This window comes from Mesoplodon mirus (assembly GCF_964341445.2).
Source record: "Mesoplodon mirus genome assembly, chromosome: 15".
Taxonomy (NCBI): Eukaryota; Metazoa; Chordata; class Mammalia; order Artiodactyla; family Ziphiidae; genus Mesoplodon; species Mesoplodon mirus.
Genome location: NC_138991.1, coordinates 41,938,186 through 41,964,243, shown reverse-complemented (window position 1 = coordinate 41,964,243; position 26,058 = coordinate 41,938,186). Strand labels below are relative to the sequence as shown.

General features: G+C 40.6%; 1 protein-coding gene across 7 annotated transcripts in view; it reads left to right on the top strand.

The window, feature by feature from the left end:
* LOC309817127 (rab5 GDP/GTP exchange factor) overlaps nucleotides 1-26,058 on the top strand; it is a 118,508-nt gene that overhangs the window by 43,942 nt on the left and 48,508 nt on the right. For 3 of the 7 annotated variants that reach the window (XM_082645115.1, XM_082645117.1, XM_082645118.1), the window contains exons 4-8: nucleotides 32-201; nucleotides 9,365-9,446; nucleotides 10,339-10,471; nucleotides 11,739-11,830; nucleotides 16,575-16,831. In XM_082645115.1, the coding sequence (XP_082501241.1) occupies nucleotides 32-201; nucleotides 9,365-9,446; nucleotides 10,339-10,471; nucleotides 11,739-11,830; nucleotides 16,575-16,831 (734 nt within the window). Of the gene's footprint in view, nucleotides 1-31; nucleotides 202-9,364; nucleotides 9,447-10,338; nucleotides 10,472-11,738; nucleotides 11,831-16,574; nucleotides 16,832-19,587; nucleotides 21,909-26,058 lie in introns of those variants that run through there. The other 4 variants (XM_082645121.1, XM_082645123.1, XM_082645120.1 and 1 more) reach the window with 3 other exon arrangements.

Here is a 26,058-nt window from a genome sequence, read left to right as displayed (position 1 = left end):
TAGTGAAACTTACTATGTTTAATTTTCCCAGCAGAAATTCAGGAACCAAAAGCTCCCAGTCCTTCTATAAACCGGCAAACCAGCATTGAAACGGATAGAGTGTCTAAAGAGTTCATAGAATTTCTCAAGACCTTCCACAAGACAGGCCAAGAAGTCTATAAGCAGACCAAGCTGTTTTTGGAAACAATGCATTACAAAAGGGTAGGTTGAGAACCACTTAGAAACATGAGTTTTGGTTTTAGGAAAGGTCTTAGAGATGATGTAGTGCAACTTTGTCATTTTACAACTGAGAAAATAAAGACCCAGGAATGTTAAGTGACTTACCTGAGAAATGTCACTGAACCAAGTTAAACACGCCTCCCAGGCTAATACTTTTCCTCTGCAACTCAATGGTGTTTGGATCATCTTCGCATGGAACGTCTGGCATCAGAGCTACTTGGTGTTGTGTACTTTAGTAATAAGCCTTCCTAACTTGTCACCTTGTAAATAGTGTAAACTGCCAAGAGAGCCATAGTAGACCTTGAACTCTAAGTAACAATCATTAGACCAGTAGTAATCATTTTAGGTTTTTTTAGTTTTGTTTTGTATTGATTTTTAATTTTCCTCTCCTTGCTCAGGTAGAGAAGGGAAAGCTAAAATTTAAACATTGAAAGGGACCTTAGCAACTATATAATTACCGTCCCTTTATTTTACAGGTGGGGAGGTTGAGAGCCAGAGAGGATAAGTGACTTGTCCAGGGTCACTTGGATAACACCTTGTGTCTTCCACACATGTGTCTTTGACCTGTACTTTCTAACCCATAATTTCAACAATGAACCACTCTTGCCCACATGTTTTTCCTCTTCATTCCTATCATTCCTATTTTCTCCAGTCCTAGTGTATGCCCAGTGGTGAGCAACCTTTTTACCACATATGGGTCAAGTCTGGAAAATTAAGTATTTTCAGAATTGCATTAAATTTTTTTCAGCCATTTTATCTTTATCAGGAAACATTTAATATCTCTACAGAGATTTTTTTTTTAATCTCCTCATTCCTAGAAGGTATCTCTTTTGTCTGAAATTTCATTCAGCACCTACATAATCCACACACATTGCAGTATTGCAATGTAACGCTTGACTTTTCAACAACTGTTGTTTACTAAGACTCTTCAGAAGCTGAAGGGTTTATTTTTTTACCCTTTTGTCTTTTTGATTAATCTCATTAGCTACTTAATAGTCCCTTGTAGTCCCTTTTCACATTCTTTAAGAAATATTTCTATTACACACGAGACAGGCAGTGACATCATTAACACAGAATTCATTTATGTTGAACATACAGTTGTCATCAGCTACTTTTTTCTTCTTTGAAGTCACCACAGCAAGAATTTAAATTTTATTGAGAAAATGGGAAGGTGGGGGAGGGAGTGGGGTGCTAAGAAGAAGCTAAAGAAGAATTTACAAGGTTTAGTTTTTTAAACTTATTATTGTTACATATTTAGTTTACATAACTAGAATTTAAGAATCTCACTGTGAGAACCAAGCTTCAAATAGGTTTAAGAGTGGCCATGGACTCAGGGATGTATATGGTCACCAGTGAAATGAAGAATGTCTAGATTTCTTTGTCATTTGGACAAAAAACTGTATGTGCCCAGGGTAATTTTAAAACATTATATAGACCCAGCTAGATGTTCACCTTTCCCATCATAACTTGAAAACCATATTTTCTAACTTAATAAGCTCCCTGACTTGGTAAAAAAAATTTTTTTCCACAAATTTATTCATATGAAAATATTTTCAAAACACACAGACCACAGTTAAATCAAAGTAAATAAGACTCCTAGAGAAACTCTTTTGCTGCCCAAACTGTTTAAATCCTGCCCTTGCTAATTGTTGATAAATCCCTCACATACATTTTCCCCTGTTCTGAAAGTGTAGCTTGCCCCATTTTTAAAAGTATATCCTTTGTAACCCTCTGCTATCTCAAAATTTAGACCCTTTAATTTATTGGATATTGCATTAAAGCTTTTTTTTTATTATTATTATTTTTGTGTGTGTGTGGTACGCGGGCCTCTCACTGCTGTGGCCTCTCCCATTGTGGAGCACAGGCTCCAGATGCGCAGGCCCAGCGGCCATGGCTCACGGGCCCAGCTGCTCCGCGGCATGTGGGATCTTCCCGGACCGGGGCACAAACCCGTGTCCCCTGCATCGGCAGGCGGACCCTCAACCACTGTGCCACCAGGGGAGCCCCCATTAAAGCTTTCTAATAAATGAACTTTCTGGGTTTTTCAATGCTGTTTTTAAAACACGATTTCTTTATTAGTAGTAGTTCAAATATGCTCTTTTTCCTTGCGAAGGAAGCAGTCAAGCACAGTGTTAAGACCTTTTGCTGATTTCAGTGTTCTTTTCCCAGCCATTCATTCTGTAAAAGTCTGGTATTGATTATATTATATACTTAAAGTTTTTCTGATATTAATTCTCCTGAAAAACTGTTTTCTAAACCTAAATGAGGAGGAAGAAAATATAATAATTTAAAATATGGCTATATCTTCTCTTCCCCAAGATAAGTAAAAAGATAGGTGTTCTCCTATATTTTAAAATAGCTTTACAATTCTAAACCATATGTGTGTGCAAGGAGTAGTTTGCCCTGCTATGTAATTACTGTTAGGAGAGCAGAAGCATGTATTCAAAACAAAGAAGCTTTAATCAACAGAGTAGGCTTTAATTATGGTAAGAAAATCAGGGGGTTGGGGCAAGTAACCCAGAACCTAATGGTTCTGGGTTAATTTTAAAATCAGAGGCATTAAGGATGGGAAGTGAGGCAATAGGACAGTGGGAAAACATCTGAGGTGATGGAATGTGTACATCATAAGAAGGAAAACTAGGTAAAAGATTGAGTTGGTAACTATGTTAAAAGTAATGAATGAAGAAAAATAATCAAGAACATGTCATACCAAGGCAGCCTTGATGGCTCAGTGGGTGAGGCTGGTGCGATATAGTCTCCCAGCTTTGACATTGTTTCTCAGGCCCTTTCCTATTGTGCACAGCTGCAAAAAGAACAGTGGCCAGAATGGAAGAGGATGTGGGTCAAAGTGTACCAGGAGAGAGATACTCCTTCTACAGAGAAGATCCTCATGGACAGGAAGGTCAAGCTAGAAGGGCAGCTAAAAGAGACTATGGAAAAATGGTTTTTAGAGCTTTTGCAAGGACTTGTGAGAGGCTGCAGACATTTTGGAGAAGGCAACACAATGAAGAAGTAAAAGATGATAACCCTTACCTGAAGAGCCTCTATGAGGGCCTCATAAGGACTGAAGTCCACATTCAGAAGGTGTTCATGAAGCATGGCTTACTTAACTTGAACCAGTTATGGTTCAGATCTAGCCAAGTTTTGACTCTTACAGGCGTGAGGCCTCGTTCCACATGCTGGTTGAGGAGAAGGAACTGGGCACAGTGGTGCTAGTGTGGGGTACAACTGCACGGGCACACCCAAAGGCCCACCCTGCTGCGGGTGGTGAAAGAAATGTAGCAGCCTCTTGAAGAGACTTTTTTAAACTAGCTGCTATACTCCTTGAAAGCCTGGTTCACTTTACTCATCTATGAGTACTTTTGGTATTTTCCTAAACCTTGTTGGAAAACTCCAGTAACCAATGGCTAAACACACAATTGCACTAAGGAACCCTAATTCGGGAGTCTGTTCCATTGATTTTTAGAACTACATGTTTAGTAATGTCACGTATTTGCAGAAGAGGCCAACAGGACACTACTGGACCTCTAGAGTGTCATGAATAACGCTGTATCTCCTCAGACTCTGGTGACATCAGAGTGTTTTAAGTGAATGCAGCGTCTTTGGGAATTCTGCAGTTTGGCTACCTGACTGCACCAACTGCACTGATTCTTCTGCATCTCACTGTGAAATGTGAGTCATTGGAGCACTTAGCCCCCTACACATTTCGTTCATTGAAGGAAAGGCACAAGTTTAAACATTGCCGATGCTGAAAAACGATATGATGATGTTTGTACAGAGCATATTTGAGTTCATTTGTAATTTGTAACCATCTAGCTCCTGAAAGTGATGGACTACTGCCTTTTCCTTAGAGGTATGAAATGAACATATATACCACCTTCATTTTGCCAGTAATTGAATTTGACAAAAGTCAATTACTTTTGCTCTGTTTTGTTCATCTAAAGGTAGAAATGTTTCAATCTGTATTCAACTAGCTACATGACCTCAAGGTATATTCCCTGATAAGGTGGACTATCTTAAAATCTGAGGACTGCATGCTTGTCGTACTTTAAATGTTAATGTTTAATTTTAAGTTTTATTTAGGAGGAGTAAAGCCCTAATATGTTCAGTTTCCTAAAAAAAATTATTGAAGGCAGCAGAAGGTAGCAATACCAAAAAAAAATGAACATTAAAGTTAAAACCTAAATAGATCAGTTAACTGTAGTACAACAGAAAATTAATCCAGAAAACAGATCATGGAGATCCAGTTTTTTTGTTTGTTTGTTTGTTTGCGGTACGTGGGCCTCTCGCTGTTGTGGCCTCTCCTGTTGCGGAGCACAGGCTTCGGACGCGCAGGCTCAGCGGCCATGGCTCACAGGCCCAGCCGCTCCGCGGCATGTAGGATCCTCCCGGACCCGGGCACGAACCCGTGTCCCCTGCATCGGCAGGCGGACTCTCAACCACTGTGCCACCAGGGAAGCCCATAGAGATCCAGTTTTTAAAGATGAAATACACAGAAAACATAATTAAGGAAATAGTCAAAGATTTTCAAAATGGGGGTGGAAAAAAAAAAAAAAAGATTTCAGCCAGACAGTTAAGAAAGAATACAGAGAACCTCTCGGAATATTCAAAGGAACATACCCACTTGTCAAACTTTTACACTACAAAGAAAAAGTTTTTTAGGAAAAAACTAAAATGGCTTTACACAGACATTGTAGAAAAGATGATCCCAGGCATTGGCTAGAGAATGCTTAAAGAAAAGGGTTCATTTACAGTGCTAGGCTGTGTTTTTTCTTAGAAAACTATGAAAAAACCTTTAAAAGAATTTACCAGCACAAACCTGCAATCATATCACTTAGCTCCTTTGGCAAGCACTTTGAAGGATCTGAGATGTACTCTCCTTGCAGGTTAAAAGTTAGCCTGCCATAGTTTCATGGATACTGGCAGAAGACACAAGCTTCCTGGGTCAGAAAAAACAGAGGCCAGTTTATTACAGCACTAGCAGTAACCAGAGTATATCAGCGTTTGTACCAAGTTCCTACGTATCAGTTCCCACAGGGCAGTGCAAAGAAGACCAGGTAATGCCTGCACATGCAGTAAGTTATAATAGAGAGGAGGATCTTTTATAGGGCCATGAGCTTGCCTGACCTTTGCCCCAGAGAGAAACATTATTATACTAGACAGTAAACAATCTACCCTTTTCACTTAAGGGAGGCTCTACCTCTGTCTTCCAGTCCTGTCTGCTATACAGCTATCCTTGAAAAGGGTGCAGAACAAAGGCAGTCAGTGTCTCTCCTCACAAGATGTGTAGGAATAGGAGAGGTCTATGTAGAATTGTCTCCCCACATCTTCACAATATTATAAGGGGTGGAACAATAGTAAATGGCCACTTTCATTCTTTCATTCAACTAGTGTTGAGCACTATACCTGGCTCTATTGTAGGCACCAAGGATGCGGGAGTGAACAGTGCCCTCGTGGAGCCGACATTTTAGTGGAGGAGATAGACAATAAACTAATTTATAATATATAACAGTGGTAAGTCCTCCAAATAATCTAAAGCAGGAAGAGAGGACAGAGTGGCAAGGGGGTTCACATTACGAATTAAACACTACTGAAGTGTAAATCTGTGCAAGAGAAATAGAAATATAAAAAGGAGTTCTCTGAATTGTAACAAAATTAGTGATTGTGTGGAACTGGTGTAGGAATAGGTGATCCATTGCCACCTGTAAAACAAGCCATTTAGGCCTTTAAAAGGAGGTCACGGTTTCTGGTTAGAAGTAAGTACTAGTAATAATCACAAGAATGAAGTGTGTTCTTAGTGTTACGATTTGGTGCAAATGAAAGGTAGCCATGTGTAAGCTACCTAAGTAGATAATCCATTGCAGAAAGTACTGAATTTTGTGCATTCAGTCTTCCTGTTTAACCTGAATGCCCTCTGAGAATTTTAATATTTTTTATATTATTGTCTTGTACAGTGGCTGGCCAGTCTATTAACCATGTAGTAAATGTTTTTAGAATGGATAGAAATATCATTTTCCAGAAATTGGGGAAAAATAATCTTACCGGAAAATCCAAGGGAAAACAGAATACTAATAGAGGTATAAATTTAGCAACGTGGTGAGATAAATCCACAAAATTTAGTTATAGTACAAGATGCCAGAGATAAAAAGCTAAAGAGCCTAGCACATTTTTTAAAAAATAGCAATTTTTGAAGACAATAGCAATAAAAAGATTAAATATTAAATAATAACTTAATCTAATATAGAAAGTTAGAGGCTCATTCAAAGAATTAAAAGACTGTTTCTGGGGCTTCCCTGGTGGCGCAGTGGTTGAGAGTCCGCCTGCCGATGCAGGGGACACGGGTTCGTGCCCCGATCCCGGAAGATCCCACATGCCGCGGAGCGGCTGGGCCCGCGAGCCATGGCCGCGGAGCCTGTGTGTCCGGAGCCTGTGCTCCGCAACGGGAGAGGCCACAACAGTGAGAGGCCCGCGTACAGAAAAAAAAAAAAAAAAAAAAAAAAAAAAAAAAAAAAAAGACTGTTTCTGGGGCCTCCCTGGTGGCGCAGTGGTTAAGAGTCCGCCTGCCGATGCAGGGGATACGGGTTCGTGCCCCGGTCTGGGAGGATCCCATATGCCGCGGAGCGGCTGGGCCCGTGAGCCATGGCCGCTGGGCCTGCGCGTCCGGAGCCTGTGCTCCGCAACGGGGGAGGCCACAGCAGTGAGAGGCCCGCATACCGCAAAAAGAAAAAAAAAAAAAAAAAAAGAAAAAGACTGTTTCTGGATTTTATCTTGGATTTAGCTGAGGAAGTATAATATCCTGGATCTAGCTGAGGAAAACAAAAAGATAAATTTACAAATACTTTGCAGGTCAATATGAACACTTAAAATATTAAATTACAATGTTACATTGTTTATTCTAGAAAAAGAAGGACGCAGGGGTTTGTGAGGGAAGGTTTCTAAATGTAACAGACTTCAAAATATACTAAAATGAAAGTTACAACTAGATATGATTTTCATATATATATATTCAGTATGTAGAGAGAGAGAAGAGAAAGAGAGCAGTGAAATAAACTAGGGATTCCAGAAATAAATTCAGTTTCTCAGGAGCAAATTATATGAGAATTGGAAAACAAAGGGGAACAGGATTGCTTTTTACTAATTGCCGCTGAAAAAGGAAAGTTTGTATGCAGATTATTTAAGGTCTGTTTTTCATACTATGGACCTTACATGCCAGCCAAATAAGAGCTAAGCAGGAAAAAACTTAGAAGAAAGCAGATTAAGATTTGTTTCACCTACAGAGAGGAGCTAAATTCAGCTGTTGAAGAATTGTTCTTAATGACCAGAGAAAGGTTTAACGGTATTAAAAAACATTCAGGCAGTAACAAGTGTGCAGTCACGGTGGTCACAGAGCGCTCTGAGTGCTGTGAGGCCTGCGAAGTTATTTTGACCGAGGGAATGGAGGACACCTTCTTAGAGGAGGCAAGATGTGTACTGAGCCTTAAAGGAGATACTGTGGAACTTCCTTGGGCAGCTGTTGGAGGTTTGGAGAGGAGTAAAAATCATCTGGACTGGACTTCCCTGGTGGTGCAGTGGTTGAGAGTCCGCCTGCCGATGCAGGGGACATGGGCTCGTGCCCCCGTCCGGGAAGATCCTACATGCCGTGGAGCGGCTGGGACCGTGAGCCATGGCCGCTGAACCTACGTGTCCGGAGCCTGTGCTCCGCAACGGGAGAGGCCACAACAGTGAGAGGCCCACGTACCGCAAAAAAAAAAAAAAAAAAAAAAAAAAGGCGTCTGGACAGAGAATAATTTCACAGTGTTAGAGAGGCGGGAAAACTAAATGCAGATTCTCAACAATAGGTAACCTGGCAGGGTAAGTGGGGACCAGATCATAAGATAAGACGATCAGTTGAGAAGAGAAAGATAAAATGTGGGGAGAGCAGCCGAACTCCAGGTGAGATAATGAGGACCCAAACCAGGGAAGGATTGACGGGAGAGACATTGTGAAGGCAGATAGGCAAGGTTTGGTCACTGTCCCTCACCCCAAGGCATCTTTTCTAAGGTAGCCAAAGCATCAGGGTCTGCGTGCTTCATCAGGGCTTTATTGGCCCGTGTCATTGGCCTGTGCAGAGGTGGTCTGTGAGAAGCAGTCCTGTGGAATTTGTCTTGGGCCGTATTCATGCCCATCTGTGATGAAATCTATGAGAACCCTTGGAGAAATTCCTGATTTTGGTGTCAGAATTTCACCTGAAGAATTAGTTTGCTTTTACATTTTGGACACTCAGTTATGTGACTCTTTTCATCTTAGTGATGATTGCTAGAAAGTTTAGTTAGAGACAAATTTATGGGCTGACTTTTTCCTAACTTCTGTATCTTCAAGGAATACATTTTTGTGTTATCTTTCCTGGCTCTACTTTCTGTTTCTGTTTCTCTCCGTGTTTTGTTTATCATTTTCTAGGTTGTTGTGCAGAACTGTGTTTATCTTTTATATAGACTTCAGATATTCTTTGGAAGAAAGTATATGTGAATATATATATTTGTGTTACACCTATAAAATCAGTAAAACCAAATAAAAATGATAAAGCCCAGTGTTAGAGGGGCTGTGGAGAAACAAGCACACCTACGTGGCTAATGACTGTACTTGGAGTTTCTGAGGGTTATATATCTAGCAATAGATATTTAGAGCTGTAAAGTTGTCCAGACTTATTAAGCTGTTAATGCCACTTTTGAAAATGAATCACAAAGAAATAACCTAAAAGAAACAGTCTTTGCATAGTTGTTTATAGCTGCAATATATAAGTAGCAAAAAAAGGGAAAGAACCCAAGTACACAGTGGTAGAAGTGGTTAAATAAATTGGTTAACATAATGGAATATTATAAAGCCATCAGATGGTTAAGTAGATTAGATAAATCAAAATGTACATAAACATGCAAATTATCAAAATATGCATTGTACCCATATAAGAATGTGTATATACAGCAAAAAGAAGTGAGAGGTCATGGAATGTTGTAAATAATATTAATGGACAGGCTTTTCTCCCCTGCAGCATTAATTTAATTTGTAAGTACTTTTGAGATTAGTTCAAGGAGTGGGTTTTGTAAAATTTAGAGCTTTCCCCGTGTTCTTTCTTCAGCTACTAAGCAGACTCTTTGTCCCTTTGTTTCAGGATTTAAGCATTGAGGAACAGTCAGAGTGTACTCAGGATTTTTACCAGAATGTGGCTGAGAGAATGCAGACTCGTGGAAAAGGTAATACCTTGTTAGCCTGCCTTTGAGGGATTGCTGGTAGTTGCATAGGGCCTACTGCTGAGTCTCTTAGCAGTTTCCCTCTTTCTTAAAAGTCTTGGTTGGTTTGCCTGCTCTGTTCTGTAAATTACTCCGCTGACATTCAGGTAGCTGGTGTTATACTTAGCAGTGTCTTTGAATACCACCATGTATATCATTCCAAGATAATTAAGCAATTGGATAATTTCTTGAGCAATGTTTAATAATTTCATTAAGGGTAGGGACAGATTAAAACCCCTTGGGAGGCTTCTAAATGAAACCCCCATCTTGGAATTGCCATCTTGCTGAGTCATTATTCATGACCATGTATTCCTCGTGTGAGTTGGGGCAGGAAAGAAATTGAGAACCACTGGCTGTGCTTTAGGTTTTCAGGAATTCTTCTTGAATTTGACTTGCATTGATGTAGATTTTAGGGTGTACTTAGCGTACATGTATATCTGAGAAATCTGCCCTATATGTATACCTCAGAGCAACCCCTAAGGTTTCATAGGAAAGCTCAGAAAAATGAAAGGGTGAGTCTTGCCAGCATTCATCAGTCTTGGGAATTTCATGTGCTTTTCTAATGTAGCGGTAGGGAATGACCCATGCTGAGGTCTTCCCACTTGGCAGGGTGTACAACTGTTAGGTCCTGCCAAACAGCTTAAGTTAGAAGTAGGGATTCTATAAAAGGCAGCCCCAAAAGTTGAGGTAATTTTTTTAAGGGTACTTTTTAATGTAACATCTTATACTTTTGTTTCTGAGTATATTTAATGTATTTCTGGTAAATTAGTTTTCTGCTACATTGAAAGTACTGTGAAAACATACTCTTAATTTTAAATGTTCATCCTTCATTCAAATATCCATTTGGATATTTCAGTGCCTCCAGAAAGAGTTGAGAAGATAATGGATCAGATTGAAAAGTACATCATGACTCGTCTCTATAAATATGTGTTCTGTCCAGAAACTACTGATGATGAGAAGAAAGATCTTGCTATTCAAAAAAGGATCAGGTAGCTGATTGTTCTGCTTTTTCTTGTTGTATTTATTTACTACCTCCTGTTGGAAGAACACATTGCAGGAAAACAGGACACTTGAGTTTCAAACCTTCAGAGCAAGTAACAGCTTAGGTACCTGCCATCCTTAGCATATAAACTCCTTTGTGGTGTCAGAAAGGAAAGGAATGTGGTAAACTGACAGGAAGAAAAGGCTTAAGTCACCATCTTGCTTATTCATTTAAATCCAGGCAGCTTTAGATAAGAACCATGTTTGATATGTGAGACTGTTTAAATCTCCAAAATCTCCAAGGAACAGGAGGAAATTTCATTGTTTTCTCATTTCACTGCACTAACTCTCTTGTCAGGCAGGAAGCTGTGAGTATCCATATCAAGGCAGTTTGTGTCGTTTTTCCTCATTCCTACCACGGGTGCTCGTGATTTGATTCAGCCATTCCTCCAATCGCATCTTTCTGCTACCACTGGGTTGCTAACACTTCGCAAAGCACCCACTCTTCCATGGCCAGAAGAGTGAGCCCCAGTGTTCTGCATTCCAATGGCAGCAAAACACTGAGGAAAGAGGCCGTCTACGTGTGGGAACAGGGCCAAGCCCGAGCATGATGAGGAGCTTCTGGAGGAGAGGGGCCTAGGAATTGCAAATGGGGTTCCCAGACAGCGGGGCTGGTAATGGTAGCTTTGTACTTGATAGTGTCTCACCAGAAGTGAGGAGTTGATCTTGGGAAGATGGAAGACAGAGCCAGAAGTAACTAGGTGGGCTTTGGACTGAGGTGCAGGGTGAGAGTGTTAGTCAAGCAAGTGGTGAGGGTCAGCAGCAGAATCTCTGGAGCAAAGGTTCTATGTGACCAGGAACCTCAGTGATCCAGGCAGAGGTGACACAGGCTTGTTGACTTCTTACTCAGGCTCTGATGTGCCTCAGAAGTCGAGGGCAGAGCCGAAAAGGCAACAGTAAGGCCAGGGAGCAGCAGAGGCTTCTCAGATCCTCATTCAAGTATCAAGTGCTTTTCAATCATAGTATAATCTCATTTCAACTGGTAAGATTGTCTTCTGCTCTATTGTGATAAGTGCAGAAGAGAAGCCTCGATTTAGGATTCCAGTTACTTCAGCACATCAGCTGAGCTCCTAGTATGTGCGTGCGCCAAGGATCGCCTGATTAGTCAGTGGTGCCCCATCCCCATTCCCTTAACTGAGGAAATGGCAAGGTAATTGCTTACAGTCCATCCCTGGAACTTTTTTTCACTGTCTCTGTCTCTCTCTCTCTTGGTAGAGCCCTGCACTGGGTTACACCTCAGATGCTTTGTGTCCCTGTTAATGAAGAAATTCCAGAGGTGTCTGATATGGTGGTGAAAGCAATTACAGGTCAGTGAAACTGAGAGCTTTTATATTTGGATATTTTTCCCTTGAAGTTAGCATTTGGCTTTATAAATCTATACTTATTTCAGTAAGTAAAAAGACAGTGTTCCTAAAGTACTTTTAAAATGCAAACTGCCAAAGCTATGTTGGAATGTGGTAAAAGTGATTTAAGAGTGTTAGTTTTATGAATTTGAAGCATGCAGATTGGCAGGTAAACCACTTTCCCCCTTCATTTTCCATGACTTATTTCTTGAGCATTGAACTAAAGTCAAATACAGCTAGGGTAAATTTCTTAAAACTCAGTTGCATTTATATATTCAAAATAATTTTGAGAGGTGGAATTGGTGAGGTAGGGTCATCCCCAAGCTAGAATTATATATTAAAATGATGCCTCTAGGGACTTCCCTGGTGGCACAGTGGTTAAGACTCTGACCTCCCAGGTTCGATCCCTGGTCGGGGATCTAGATGCCACATGCATGCTGCAGCTAAGAGTTCGCATGCCACAACTAAGGAGCCCATGTGCTGCAACTAAGGAGCCAGTGAGCCACAACTAAGACCCAGCACAACTAAATAAATAAAATAAAATAAATAAATATATATATATATATATATATATATATTTTAAAGAAATCTAAGAAATCTTTGTCTATGACAAGATCATAAAGTTTAAAAAAAAATGATGCCTCTAATTGGTTGTTCATCAGAGATGTGCTTTGAATTACTTTTCTGGTTTGTTCAAGAAGTAAGTGAAGTGCCCTAAATCGATGTGGCTCTGACATTCTGGACAGGTCCAGGCATCTAATGAGGTTTTTGTTTCTTATTCATAGGAATAATCCAGCAGAAGTGCAACACAAAAGTTTAAAAAAAAAAAAGAAAAACAAAAAAAAAACCTCCTAATGGAGAAGACATCCAACTTGCCCAACTTCTTAATTAAGGAGAAGAGTTGGAAAGACTTGCTGCTTTAGAGATTGTTAATGAAATTCTGTTGGGAAGGAGAGCGGGCCAGCTGATGTTAGCCGTGCTGGAGGCGTGCCATTAAGTAGGCTCCGCTGGTTTTCAGAACCAGAGACTCAAGTTACAGGAAGAAATGGGGGGGTGGTGCTTAAGATACTCTCAGGGTTGGAAGGGAGGTGAGGCTGTCACAGAAACTTAGCTTCAAGGCCCCTCTAGGGACTGAATTACCTCCCAGTTAACATGATTCTTCCACTTTCTCAGGTTCTGCTTCTCGTTGTACGTCTTTGCATTTCAGCTCTCATTAAAAAATGAATTATTTTCTGTATTTCCCTGTGTAGAGTTTAATTGACCTCACTAAATACTGTCCACTTTGTTGTTCAGAGCTTTTCTTCTAGGCTACTCATGGGTCCCATGAATGACTACTTTGGGTCAAGACCCACCTCCAACCCCACCTTTTGCTCAGGGAACATCCGTAAGAGATCAAAGATGAAGCCTGAAACTTGTACTTAAGTTTTCCCCAAAAAATGGTTCTGAAGAACCTAGGGGCAGGACAGGAATAAAGACGCAGACGTAGAGAATGGACTTGAGGACACGGGGAGGGGGAAGGGTAAGCTGGGATGAAAAGAGAGAGTAGCAGTGACATGTATACACTACCAAATGTAAAATAGATAGCTAATGGGAAGCAGCTGCATAGCACAGGGAGATGAGCTCCATGCTTTGTGACCCCCTCTAGGTGGTCACAAAGCATGGAGAGTGGGAGGGAGATAGGGAGGGTGGGAGGGAGCTGCAAGAGGAAGGAGATATGGGGATATATGTACACATATAGCTGATTCACTTTGTTATACAGCAGAAAGTAACACACCATTGTAAAGCAATTATACTCCAATAAAGATGTTAAAAAAAAGAATTTGAGAGGTAGAACATTTCTCTTGAGGCATCTAAGATGGTGTTTCAAGAGATCTTTTGATAGTAAAAATAACAGACACAAAATTTTAAAAGCCTTCTTACTCTCTCGTCTTAGCCCCCTCTTCTTGCCAATCCAAGTGCAGACACATTCTGTCTCTGAGGACCAAAGTTTATATGATCACTTTCCTCCTACCCTAAACTTGTCAGCCTTAGAAAGGACAGTCTGTAACAATGGTCTTAAATATGGAGATAATCAGTGAAATTTCTCCAAATTGTCCTGTGTGCTACTAATCAGGACTGTCAGTTTTGTTTATAAATACACTGAGCTGAGGCCTTTGCCATTTCTGTTGACCTCTGTCTTCTAGTGGGTAGAACCCCCGGATGCTACTAAATATCCTGCAGTGCACAGGACAGTCCACTACAACAGAATTATCCAGCCCAGATGTCAGTAGTGCCCAGGTTGACTGACCTAGAAGTACAGCCTACTTTATTTTCAAAACCTCATTAAAGATAAGCCTGGACATCTGCTAAGATAGAGTACCCACACTCAACCCTATCTTTCATACTAATTAAAAGCCCTGAACAGAAGGTGCAAAGCAGTAACTGAGGACTCTGAAAAGTAAATAATAGCAGGTAGATTGGGAAGGGAAGGTCATTACTAGAGGAACAACTAATACAGTGGTGAGTTTCCTGTTTTGTTTACTTTTCTTTCCACATCTCCTAGTTTAGACTTTAGCACAGTGCAAATCATGGAACTGCTCATTGGGGTGGGCGATCCAAAAACAAAAAGAAACTTCTCTCAGACTAAAGGATACTTAGGAAGGGTGGTGTTCACTACAAGATGAAGAGTGTGGGAGAAATCCCTTGGGTTTTCCCCTTTATTCTCCTTCCTTTTCCTTCTGTTCTCTTCCTTTTTACACTACTGGCCCTGCTCCTTGGCAGTGGCAGCTACACGTGCATCCAGATAAAAAGTACAGATAGGCCTCGGAGATACTGCGGGTTCGGTTCCCGACCACTGCGATAAAGCAAATATCGCAATAAAGTGAGTCACACGAATTTTTTGGTTTCCTAGTGCATATAAAAGTTATGTTTACACTATACTGTAGTCTGTTCAGTGTGCAATAGCATTATGTCTTAAAAAACAATATACATACCTTAATTAAAAAATACTTTATTGCTAAAAATGCCAAAGCAGTTACTGTGATAACATCAAAGGTCACAGATCATGATAGCAAATATAATAGTAATGAAAAAGTTTGAAATATGCAAGAATTACCAAAATGTGACACAGAGACAAGAAATGAGCAAATGCTGTTGGAAAAATGGTGCTGAGAGACTTGCTTGATGCAGGTTGCCACAAACGTTCAATCTTTAAAAAGCACAATATCTGTGAAGCGCAATAACATGATGTATGCCTGTAATTCACATTTCATTCATTTTAAAACTTAAAGAATGAAGATTAATGAGAAGATGGTTAAATGTTTGAAATAGAGAATGAAAACCAACAGTAAAAGGCAGCAGGCTAAATAGGATGAAAATGGTATAAAAAATATACATTTCCCCAGATCTTTTTGGTAATAAGTTCTATTTAAATAGAAAAAGAAAAAGAAATAGACTGAGACATAGTAACAATAATTACAACCCAGAATTAAAAGATTAAAGGAACTAAACAATAAAACAAAAATTATATCATTCATACAATAGACAGGTAAGTGGGGGAATAGAAATATTAATAAGTTACAATAAGGCCTCTGCACTGTCCAGTGTTCCTGTCCCACACACATTAGTCTTCCATGGCTGGTGGTCCTGTGAGGGTTTCCCCAGGTAGCTGACCTCAGGGATGAGAGCTAAGAGCAGAAAGAACTCTTTGGCATGTACCACCATCCCACGTAAATCTGGAACTTACATTCCTGCTAATGGCAAGAAATTGGTGTCAAATTAAGCTGCCTCAGCTCTTTTCTTTCATGATGTTCTAGACTGCAACAGATGTGTCCATCTCAAAGGCACACACCTGCCCTCCTCTTGTGTTGTTCTGACAGTGCTGAGTTTGTACTTGATTATTCCTCATTGCCTCCTAGTCTTTGTGACAAAGAATGAACTTATATGAGCCCACCAGATGGACTTAGTGGTAGTTAAGGGCAGTGAAATAATTTTTTTCTGAGAGAAATAAAATATTGTTTATGAGGTTAAATGTATACCCATGCTCATCCTCTCTGCTAACCAGCAGGTTATAAGTGTCATAAAGGTGTTGTAGATATTCGTTGCTAGTGGAGATTTACATGCCGTGAGGACTGGCCACCATGGACCTCCATGTGATGGATTTCAGCCGCTTGCACTTTGATATCCAGTACAGAGATGCCTTGTATCAATATAATAGCCACATTTTTAAAAAGCATTATGCAAAAGAGGCCTTCTAAACTGAGTTTTACAATGTATTAAGAGGAAAAAAAACAGTAAAGAGACTGCTTATTTCTCTGTGGAGCTCATAAACACTTTACCATCATGATTAAAAGAATGGGCTTTAGAGTCAGATAGACTTGGCTTCAGATCCCCCCTATGTCCCTTTTTATTGTATGATCTTGGGCGAATCACTGAACCTTTCTGAACCTCAGTTCCCTTAATAATAATAGTGCACATGCATAATCTGGGGATGGAGAGAAATATGCTTGTAGAGCACAGTGAGTAGGGCCTGGCTCATTGTCATGTGTTCCTTAAGTGTGAGCTAGTATCTACTGTTGTTACAGTCTAAGTTTTTCACATACTAAGTTAACTGGAGGAGAAGCGGTTAGTGAGGGTACCTCTGTAACTTAATAGATAAAATATGATTATCCTAATGCCTCTTTGATGTAATGACTTTCTCACTGGAAGCAACATCTTTTCTCCTTTACAGATATCATTGAAATGGATTCGAAGCGTGTGCCCCGGGATAAGTTGGCCTGCATCACCAAGTGCAGCAAGCACATCTTCAATGCCATCAAGATTACCAAGAACGAGCCAGCTTCAGCTGATGACTTCTTACCCACTCTCATCTACATTGTTTTGAAGGGCAACCCCCCACGCCTTCAGTCCAATATCCAGTACATCACCCGCTTCTGCAACCCAAGCCGACTGATGACTGGAGAGGATGGCTACTATTTCACCAACCTGGTGAGTATTTGATTTCTTGGTGTTGTGGACAAGAAGCAAGAAGGTATTTATTTTAAGGATGTGACAGGTCACTCACAGGCCTGTGACACATTAGTGCTCCTGAGTTGAGGGGTCAGCATAGCTGAGGATGTTTGCTTGGTGTCACAGAGCACTTGTGACCAGGCCATGCACACATGCCACCTCCTGGGACTTGGCCATTGTGGTTCCCCTACAGGACGCATGACAGCCACATTGAGGAGTCTCTGCTGCTGCTGGGCATTTGCCTGTGGGCTACTGGGTGTAAGAGCCATTCACTTAGTTGGTTGTTTCAACCATGAGTAAGTCAGATCTTGGACTGATTACTTTATTAAAAGACTTAATATTTATTTTTTGTTTTATTTTTACAAGTTACGTCTTAAAACTGAATACTGGGCTATTTTAAGAAAGCATCAGGTTAGAGGATGTGAAATGATTTTCAGCTATTGTTTTTCTACAGTGCTAATTAACTCTAGGCAGAACAGTAGTAAAGTATGCGCATCTAAGTTATAAGGCAGAATACTTCCTTTTACTGACCGCTGGACTACTGCTTGTTTGCTTTAGGCTACATTTATTGTCAAGCCAGTGAATTTGAGCCTTGAGACACCCTGTGTTCTCTGTTTCCTGTGCTGGAAGTTGTACAGGGTGATAGGTAGGCAGGGGAGGCCAGGTTACATAAGGAAGCATTTCTGGTGAATTGTCTAAAAAAGATGGGTACTTGAATCACCTACACTCTGCAGCTTCCCACCCCCCTGACCTACAGCCTTAACTGTGTTTGCATCTTCTTTCTTCATCCTTTTCTTGCCTGACTCAGAGTCTGGCTTCTACTCCCACTGCCCCAGTGAAGCTGCTGTGGCAAAAGTAAAAAATCTGCCAGTTGGGCCTCCCTGGTGGCGCAGTGGTTGAGAGTCCGCCTGCCAATGCAGGGGATACGGGTTCGTGCCCCGGTCTGGGAGGATCCCATATGCCGCGGAGCGGCTGGGCCCGTGAGCCATGGCCGCTGGGCCTGCGCGTCCGGAGCCTGTGCTCCGCAACGGGAGAGGCCACAACAGTGAGAGGCCCGCATACCGCGAAAAAAAAAAAAAAAAAAAAATCTGCCAGTTGCCAAATCCCATGGGAACTCTCAGTTTCACATCACTTCTTTAACACTCCTTAGGACTTCTTCCTTCTGGAACTTCTCATGTGCCTTGGCTTCCACAATTCCACTCCATCTTCCTGGTTCTTCTTAGGCCTCGTGTCCTCCACTTCCCCTCAAATGCGTTATTCCCTGGGGTTCTGTCCTCTGTGCATCTCTCTCCCTAGACTGTCTCCTCTGGTTGTAATTCTGCCGGTCACCTGTACAGTGAGGACCCGCAGGTCACCTGTTTTGACCTCACACTGAGCTCCACTCCCAGCTGTTTATTGCGCCTCAGATTTCTGAAAGTGCTTTCCCATCAAATGTTTCTTTCTTTCCCAATATACACTATGTCCATTAGCGGCGGTACCGCACGTCTACTCCCCTAAGCCAGGAACGTTAGAATCGTCTAAGACGCCGCCTCTTTCCAGCTAACGGGCTGCAGTGATTCCACACACATAGTGTGAGCCCATGGGGAAGGGTCAGACGGGCACATTCTCATCAGATGAGTCTGTTGAAATAGATTTGCTAAATATTCTTTAAGGAGGTGATTCGCTTTTTTATGAATAATAAGGTAAGATCCCATGAATGAGTTTCTCAGAAGAAATTCTGAGAGCTGCCTATTTTCTCCTGTTTATAATGCATGTTTTTCTTATGAAAATAGCTTTTTTTAAAAAAAGTGTGAAAATGGTATGTGCTCCTTGTAGAAAAATTTAATTAATATAAGAAAGTATAACTGCCATGTCTGTGTCACTCAACATTTGCATTTGTTGTACTAATAATTGCTACCGTTTACTCATTGCTTACTACAGACCTGTGCGCTAAGCATGTTACATGTGTTATGTTGTTTAATTCTCACAATAAATCTGGGTGGTATTTCCCCCATTTTACAGATGCGGAAACCACAGAGAGCTAAGGTAACTTTTCTAGGGTCACACAACTCTGGGCTGTCAAAGTGACAGAGGTGGCAATTCACTCAGGCTGTCTGATTTCTAAGCTTATTCTTTTAACCATTTGATGTTAAAATATCTCTTTGAGGACCAGAGATCTGTGTGCCACACCAGTACCTGAGGACATGCTCAGTGGCTGGCCGTGCACTGGGTGGGCCTTGTGGAGCTGGCACGGCCTCAGAAGCAAAGGGCCTTAGGGGGCATGGCCCCCAGATCCTTGACCCTGGAGCTCCTGGCCACAACAGGGATTCCTCTGCCCTGCAGCATGGCAGGGAAGCAGAGAGCCTCTGACCTCAAGGAACCACACAGGAAACTCTGTGATAACCGTTGCAGAACAAATACTGAAGGTGCCTCTTCAAATATTTCACTCTGTACAAGACCCTAGAACCTGCGAACAACCCAAGGAGAGGACGGAATTTCTCAGAGACTCGATGAAGATGACAATTAGATTTAATTTTTTTTTTTTTTAAGGAAGAAACGTATTACTGCAGATGGGAGTATAAAGGAAACAACATGAGTGGCTATGAAAGTCCATGGAGGCTCAGGAGATTATTTTGTCGACTTTTGATTCTGTTTTAAATTCTCCATGATAAAAGGATTTTTAACATTCTATTTGAATATTTGTAGCTTTCCTCATACAACTATAATAAATAACATTCTCTTCTTTATATTTATAGTGTTGTGCCGTGGCTTTCATTGAGAAATTAGACGCTCAATCTTTGAATTTAAGTCAGGAAGATTTTGATCGATACATGTCTGGCCAGACTTCTCCCAGGAAGCAGGAATCTGAGAATTGGTCTCCTGATGCTTGCTTAGGTGTTAAGCAGATGTATAAGAATTTGGATCTCCTGTCTCAATTGAATGAACGGCAGGAAAGGATTATGAATGAAGCCAAGAAGCTTGAGAAAGACCTAATAGATTGGACGGATGGAATCGCAAAAGAGGTTCAAGACATTGTTGAGAAATACCCGCTTGAAATTAGGCCCCCAAATCAGTCTTTAGCTTCTATTGACTCTGAAAATGTTGAAAATGATAAACTTCCTCCACCGTTGCAGCCTCAAGTTTATGCAGGATGATGAAAATTTACATGGATAGTATTTATTTGAGCCTAAATTATAGCCAGCCCTTACTACAGTCCACTGATTGGGGTCTAGAGTATAACTTAATTGCTTATAAATATCAGAGCATTTTTAAGGGTACAGTTTGTGGGGATTGTTTTGTTCATTTTTTTTTGTTTGTTTTTCCTGTCTGGGGAGACTTAGTAAAAAAGTACTATTTATTTGAGTCACTGAATAGATTCATTTAAGACTTGTTTGAAAGTTTTGTCTGCAAATCTGTTTTTTCTCCATGATCTTCCTGCGTGCTTTCTCTGTGGCATTCAGTGTGTTTTGGATTTGGTTAAATAATTGCCTTTTAAAGGATAAAACAAATGAATGCTACAAAAATGTATGTTTAAGAAAATACAATGGTACCACTGTTCTACAGTTTGAAATAATTTTATAATTGTAAAGATAGAAGATATATTGCTAAGTAAATATGTAAAATTGTAAATATGTAAAAAAAAAAGGAATGGTGTCTGCTGTGCATGGCATTTCATCTGTTAATTTTTTTTTAGTTTAAAATGAAGTATATTGAATGTTTGCCTTTAACACCATTTTATTTTGTTTGCCCCGCTAAAATGACTCTAGAAGTATTTAGACATACTCCCCTAAAATGTTAACTCCATCGTTACAATGTGTTAGCCCTAACTTTGAGGTCCTGTACAGTCAGAGAATGTGACACTATTGAGGTTGAGGGTACTTTTTAGGTCATAGAAAGTTACTGAAGTAACTTGTCAATTGAATGCGGAACCATGCTTTCGGCACCTCTTTCCTCCTTTCATTCAGCAAATATTTACTGAGCGCTTGGTAAGGGAGGTGGCCCTGGGTCTGGGTCAGAAGACAGGACTGAATAGGTCTCTGCAGATGAGAGCTGATGGGGAATCCCTCTGAGCTTTAAAGTGCAGGGGGGCCTTTCTGCCTCCATGGTGTAATTTTGATTTTATGGACAACCCAGACACACATCATATAAGCGTCTTTCAGGATTTCTCAACCTCGGTACTATTTGGAGCCTGAGGATTTTTTTGTTTGAGTGCCGCCCCATGCATTGTAGGGTGTTTAGCGGTGTCCGTGGCCTCTACACCCACTAGATGCTAGTAGCAACCCCCCCAGTTGTGAAAAATCGTCTCCAGACATTGCCAAATGTCTCCTGGGGGACAGAATTGCCCCCAGTTAGGAACTACTGATCTACTCTGTAAGCAAAGGAGTTTTCCTCCTGGTGGGTAATATGATGTAACCAAAGAATATTGCACTGAATGCACAGTATACCGTGAACTGATAGCTTATTCAGTGAGGCTTTACAGCCCCTGGCAGCGTGGAACCTTTTCTAATCCTAATGGAACCTTTCATAACCTAAATACACCATTACGATCCTCCTTGCATTCAGTGATTTCGACAGATTCTCAGTGTACCTGTGAAATTGTAATTCCCAGGGCACCATTTTTGAACAAGATAACATCACACAAGCAGTTAAGAAAGCTTCCTTTGCTTTTCCAGTATCTTTCTAATGGTGTACCACAAATCTGTAGTGCAGTAGTTTTGGAATAAAACTGGGGTGGGTATAAAACTTTTCAGCCTTTACTTAAATTAACATATAAAATCCATCACGTTGACACATCTATTGTCCTAAAGCACTGAAGACATGAAGCAGTTAACTGAGTCAGCTGATAGCCAAGCTGACTTGGAATGTAATGAGTTACCATCAAATACAGGGAGAATCTGCTCATAGAAACCTGGGCCCAGATGGTCTTCGTAGAAAGCTTTCCTCTTTTTTCTTTTCTATGTACTTTCTAGGTGCTAATCCAGGTACCCACACTCTTAATTCTCCTGGGAATATACCGTTCTTTTAGTCATTGTACATTATGTTTGTTAAATAAAATGCATATCAGCCTCCCCAAAAAGCTGTCTTCTCGACTTCTTACCTATGTTTAAAGTAAATTGTTGAACTGGTTTTTTTGTATATATCTCATATTGGTTGAGTTCTTCATATTTGGACTCTTACATTTCTCTTAAGTCAGCATCAGTACTATGGCCAGAGTTTCTGTTTTCTCAACAAGAAAGTATTGATATTTTATGTACTATAAATATAATTAGAATAAACTTTTGGAACAGAAGTCCTTATCAATAAAGTTTCCTGATCCATTCCTCTTCCAAATAGGTTAATTCTTGGTTCTTCATCTTAGGAAAATATACATTATTAGTATTCTCATGTTATAAAGGTTTCCCTTTTAAGCCACAGCCATCATTATCATACTTAAAAATGAAACAGGCATTAAATTAATTAAAATTAAGAACAAGAGAAGGATGTTTGCTGTCACTACAATTAGCCTTTTTCTGACGCAGTCAGAAAAAGTCACTTAGTCTTCAGACAGAAATAAAGGGGGTTAATCTAATCAATATAGGGTTATTATAGCATGGTGTTTGAGGACATGGACTCCAGCTAAAAGGCTTGGATTTGGTTTTGAATTTAGACTCTGCCACTTACTTATTAGCTCTTTGGCCGTGGGCAAGCCTCTCGTGTTTCACATTCCTCATCTGTGAAATGGGGGTAGTAATGGTACCTGCTTCAAAGGGTTGTGAGGATTAAATGACTTAGAAGAGTACCTAGCAATGCTAAGTGCTCAAGTGATCGCTGTTACTTGTACATGACTTTTATATGTAGAAAACCTAAGAACTGATACTGAAACTTTATTAAATTTTACTAAGTGGTGAGATAAGAAATACTAAAATAGCGATCAAAAGTAACTAAAAGGGCTTCCCTGGTGGCGCAGTGGTTGGGAGTCTGCCTGCCGATGCGGGGGACACAGGTTCGTGCCCCAGTCTGGGAGGATCCCACATGCCGCGGAGCGGCTGGGCCCGTGAGCCATGGCCGCTGAGCCTGCGCGTCCGGAGCCTGTGCTCCGCAACGGGAGAGACCACAACAGTGAGAGGCCCGCGTACCGCAAAAAAAAAAAAAAAAAAAAAAAAGTAACTAAAAAATGACTTTTCTATATTCTCATTACTAGCCAGTTAGCAAATTATAATGGGAAAATTTTATTCACAATAGGAACAAATATAAATCACCTATAAGTAACACGAGCTTTTAGCATTTATATGAAACAAAATTACAAAATTGAGTGAGAAACAAAAGAATAAACATACACAGGGCTTGTGCCCAGAAGTTCCCTGCACTTGGACTTTAATGCTCTATCTTGGCCATTTTGGAATTCTTAATTTTATCTTTGAATTTGTGCTTTCAAGTGAAGCCTGATGGGACAGTGGAGCCTGATGGGGGCTTGGAGTCCAACTCATGCACAGTCCTGTCTCCCCCTTCTCAAACCCCAGGCTGGGTTCTTGGTCTCCCTGCTCCCACCCTGTGGACACTCTAGCCAAGACCTGGGCACTCAGGAATGGTTGGGGCTGGGTGTGCATGCCTGTGGTGTCTTGGGCCAGGGCATGAAGGTGCATCTGGCTGTTAGCTAGCTGGCCATTTGGGAGGGAGTTGGTGGTGAGGACAGACCTCTCGGCCACCCCTGATTCAGCATGCTCCTTGGAGAAAAGCCTGAATCCAGGACTGGGGAAGGAAAGAAACAACGAGAAAGTCCCAGCAAAACAAAGATACAAGGAAGAAATAAGGGGACATCCCTGGTGGCACAGTGGCTAAGACTCCGTGCTTCCAATACAGGGGGCCCGGGTTAGATCCCTGGTTGGGGAACTAGATCCCACATACATGCCGCAATTAAGAGTTCACATGCCACAACTAAGGAGCCCGCGTGCCGCAACTAAAGAGCCGGCAAGCCACAACTAAGAGCCCTGGAGCCGCAACTGAGGAGCCTGCCTGCCTCAACTAAGACCCGGCGCAAATAAATAAGTAAATAAATAAATAAAATCTTAAAAAAACCCAAACAAATGGAAATGTTAGAACCGAAAACTACAACAACTGGAATTTTTAAAAAACCCAAAACCTCACGGATGGGCTACATATCAGAAGGGAGATGACAGTGAAATGAATTTGCGAACTGAAGATAGATCAATAGAAATTACCCAATCTGCTAAACACAAAATAGACTGAAATTAAAAAGTGATAGCCTCAGGGGCCTCTGGGACAATAATGAGAGATCTAACATTCTTGTCATCGGAGTCCCAGAAGGAGAGGAGAAAACGTCTATGGCTAAAAAAATATTAAATAGTGTCTGAAAGTTTACCAAATTTGGCCAAAGGCATAAACCTATAGACTCAAGAAGCTGAGTGAACCGCAAACAAGATAACCCAAAGAAATCCATGCAAAGAAAGACACATCACAAACTTCTCCAAATTAAAGGCAAACAAATCTTAAAAGTAGCTAGCAAGGACACATTACCTATAATGGAGCAATGACTTGCATGACATTGGATTTCTCATCAGAAACCATGGTGCCTAGAAGGAAATGCTGACAATGATGTGGAGAAAGTGAATCACTCATACAATCCTGATGGAAATCTAATATAGTAAAACTACTCTGGAAAATAGTTAACTTCTTATAAACCAAACATGTAATTATCGTACAACCCACCAACTGCATTGTTGGACTTTTATCCCAGAGAAGTGAAAACTTACATTCACACAAAGGCATATACACAAATGCTCATCACGCCTTTATTCATGTTAACTCCAAACTGGAAACAATCCAAATATCCTTCAACAGATGAATGATTAAACAAAGTGTGGTACATTCATACAATGGAACACTATTCAGTAATAAAAAGAATGAACTACCGAAAAAACTGCTTGGATGGATCTCAAAGGATATATACTGAGTGGAAAAAAAAAACAATCTCAGAGGGTTACATATTGTATGAGTCCATTTATACACATAATTTTTAAAATATATAATTTAAAATGACAGTTATAGAGATGGGGAACAGATTAGTGGTTTACAGGGATTCAGAATAGGGTGAGAAGGGAGCTGAATGTTATCATAAGAGAGCAGCACAATGGATTCTTTGGTGTGGAATCGATCTGTGTCTTGTCTGCAGGGGTGATTACACAAATGTACACATGTGATAAAATTGCCTAGAGCTAAACCACAATATTAGGCAAAACTGGTGAAATCTGTAAAAAACCAGTGTATTGCAGTGTAAATTTCCTGGTTGTGGTATTGTCCCATAATTATGCAAGACGTTACCACTGGAGGAATCTATTATTTCTTACTCCTACATGTGAATCAATGATGATCTCAAAATAAAAAGTTTAATTTTTAAAATCTAAAATCACGTAGAAAAATGCTAAATGCCCATTAGGTGATGAATGGATAAACAAAAATGGTATATCCATTCAATGGAATACTATTCGGCCATTAAAAAAAGAATGAAATACTAATACATTCTACAGCATTGATAAACTTTGAAAACATTATGGTGAGGGAAAGAAGCCAGACATAAAATAGCACATATTGTATGATTCCATTTATATGAAATGTCCAGAATAGGCAAATGCATAGAGACAGAAAGGAGATTAGGTTGTCCGGGGCTGGGTGGAGGGGAGAATGGGAGTGACTGCTAAGAGATACAAGGTTTCTTTCGGGGGTGATGAAAATGATCTGGAATTAGATAGTGGTAAGGGTTTCCCACAACTTTGTGAATATACTCAAAACATTGAATTGTACACTTCAAAAGGATGAATTTTATGGTGAGTTGTGTTTTCATAAAGCTTTAAAATATCAGAATGGCAGCTATGGATCTCATTGTTAGCACCTAAAATTTTTTTCGGACAAATCCTCCAGGCTGAATTGTGGCATTAAGATTTCTGTCTTCCGCAAAAAAACAAACAAACAAAAAAAAACAGTGGGTTTTGGGCTTCCCTGGTGGCGCAGTGGTTGAGAGTCCGCCTGCCGATGCAGGGGACACGGGTTCGTGCCCCAGTCCGGGAAGATCCCACATGCCGCGGAGTGGCTGGGCCCGTGAAACATGGCTGCTGAGCCTGCGTGTCCGGAGCCTGTGCTCCGCAACGGGAGAGGCCACAACAGTGAGAGGCCCGTGTACCGCAAAAAAAAAAAAAAAAAAAAAAATTTGTCTTGACTTCAGGATACTAAAA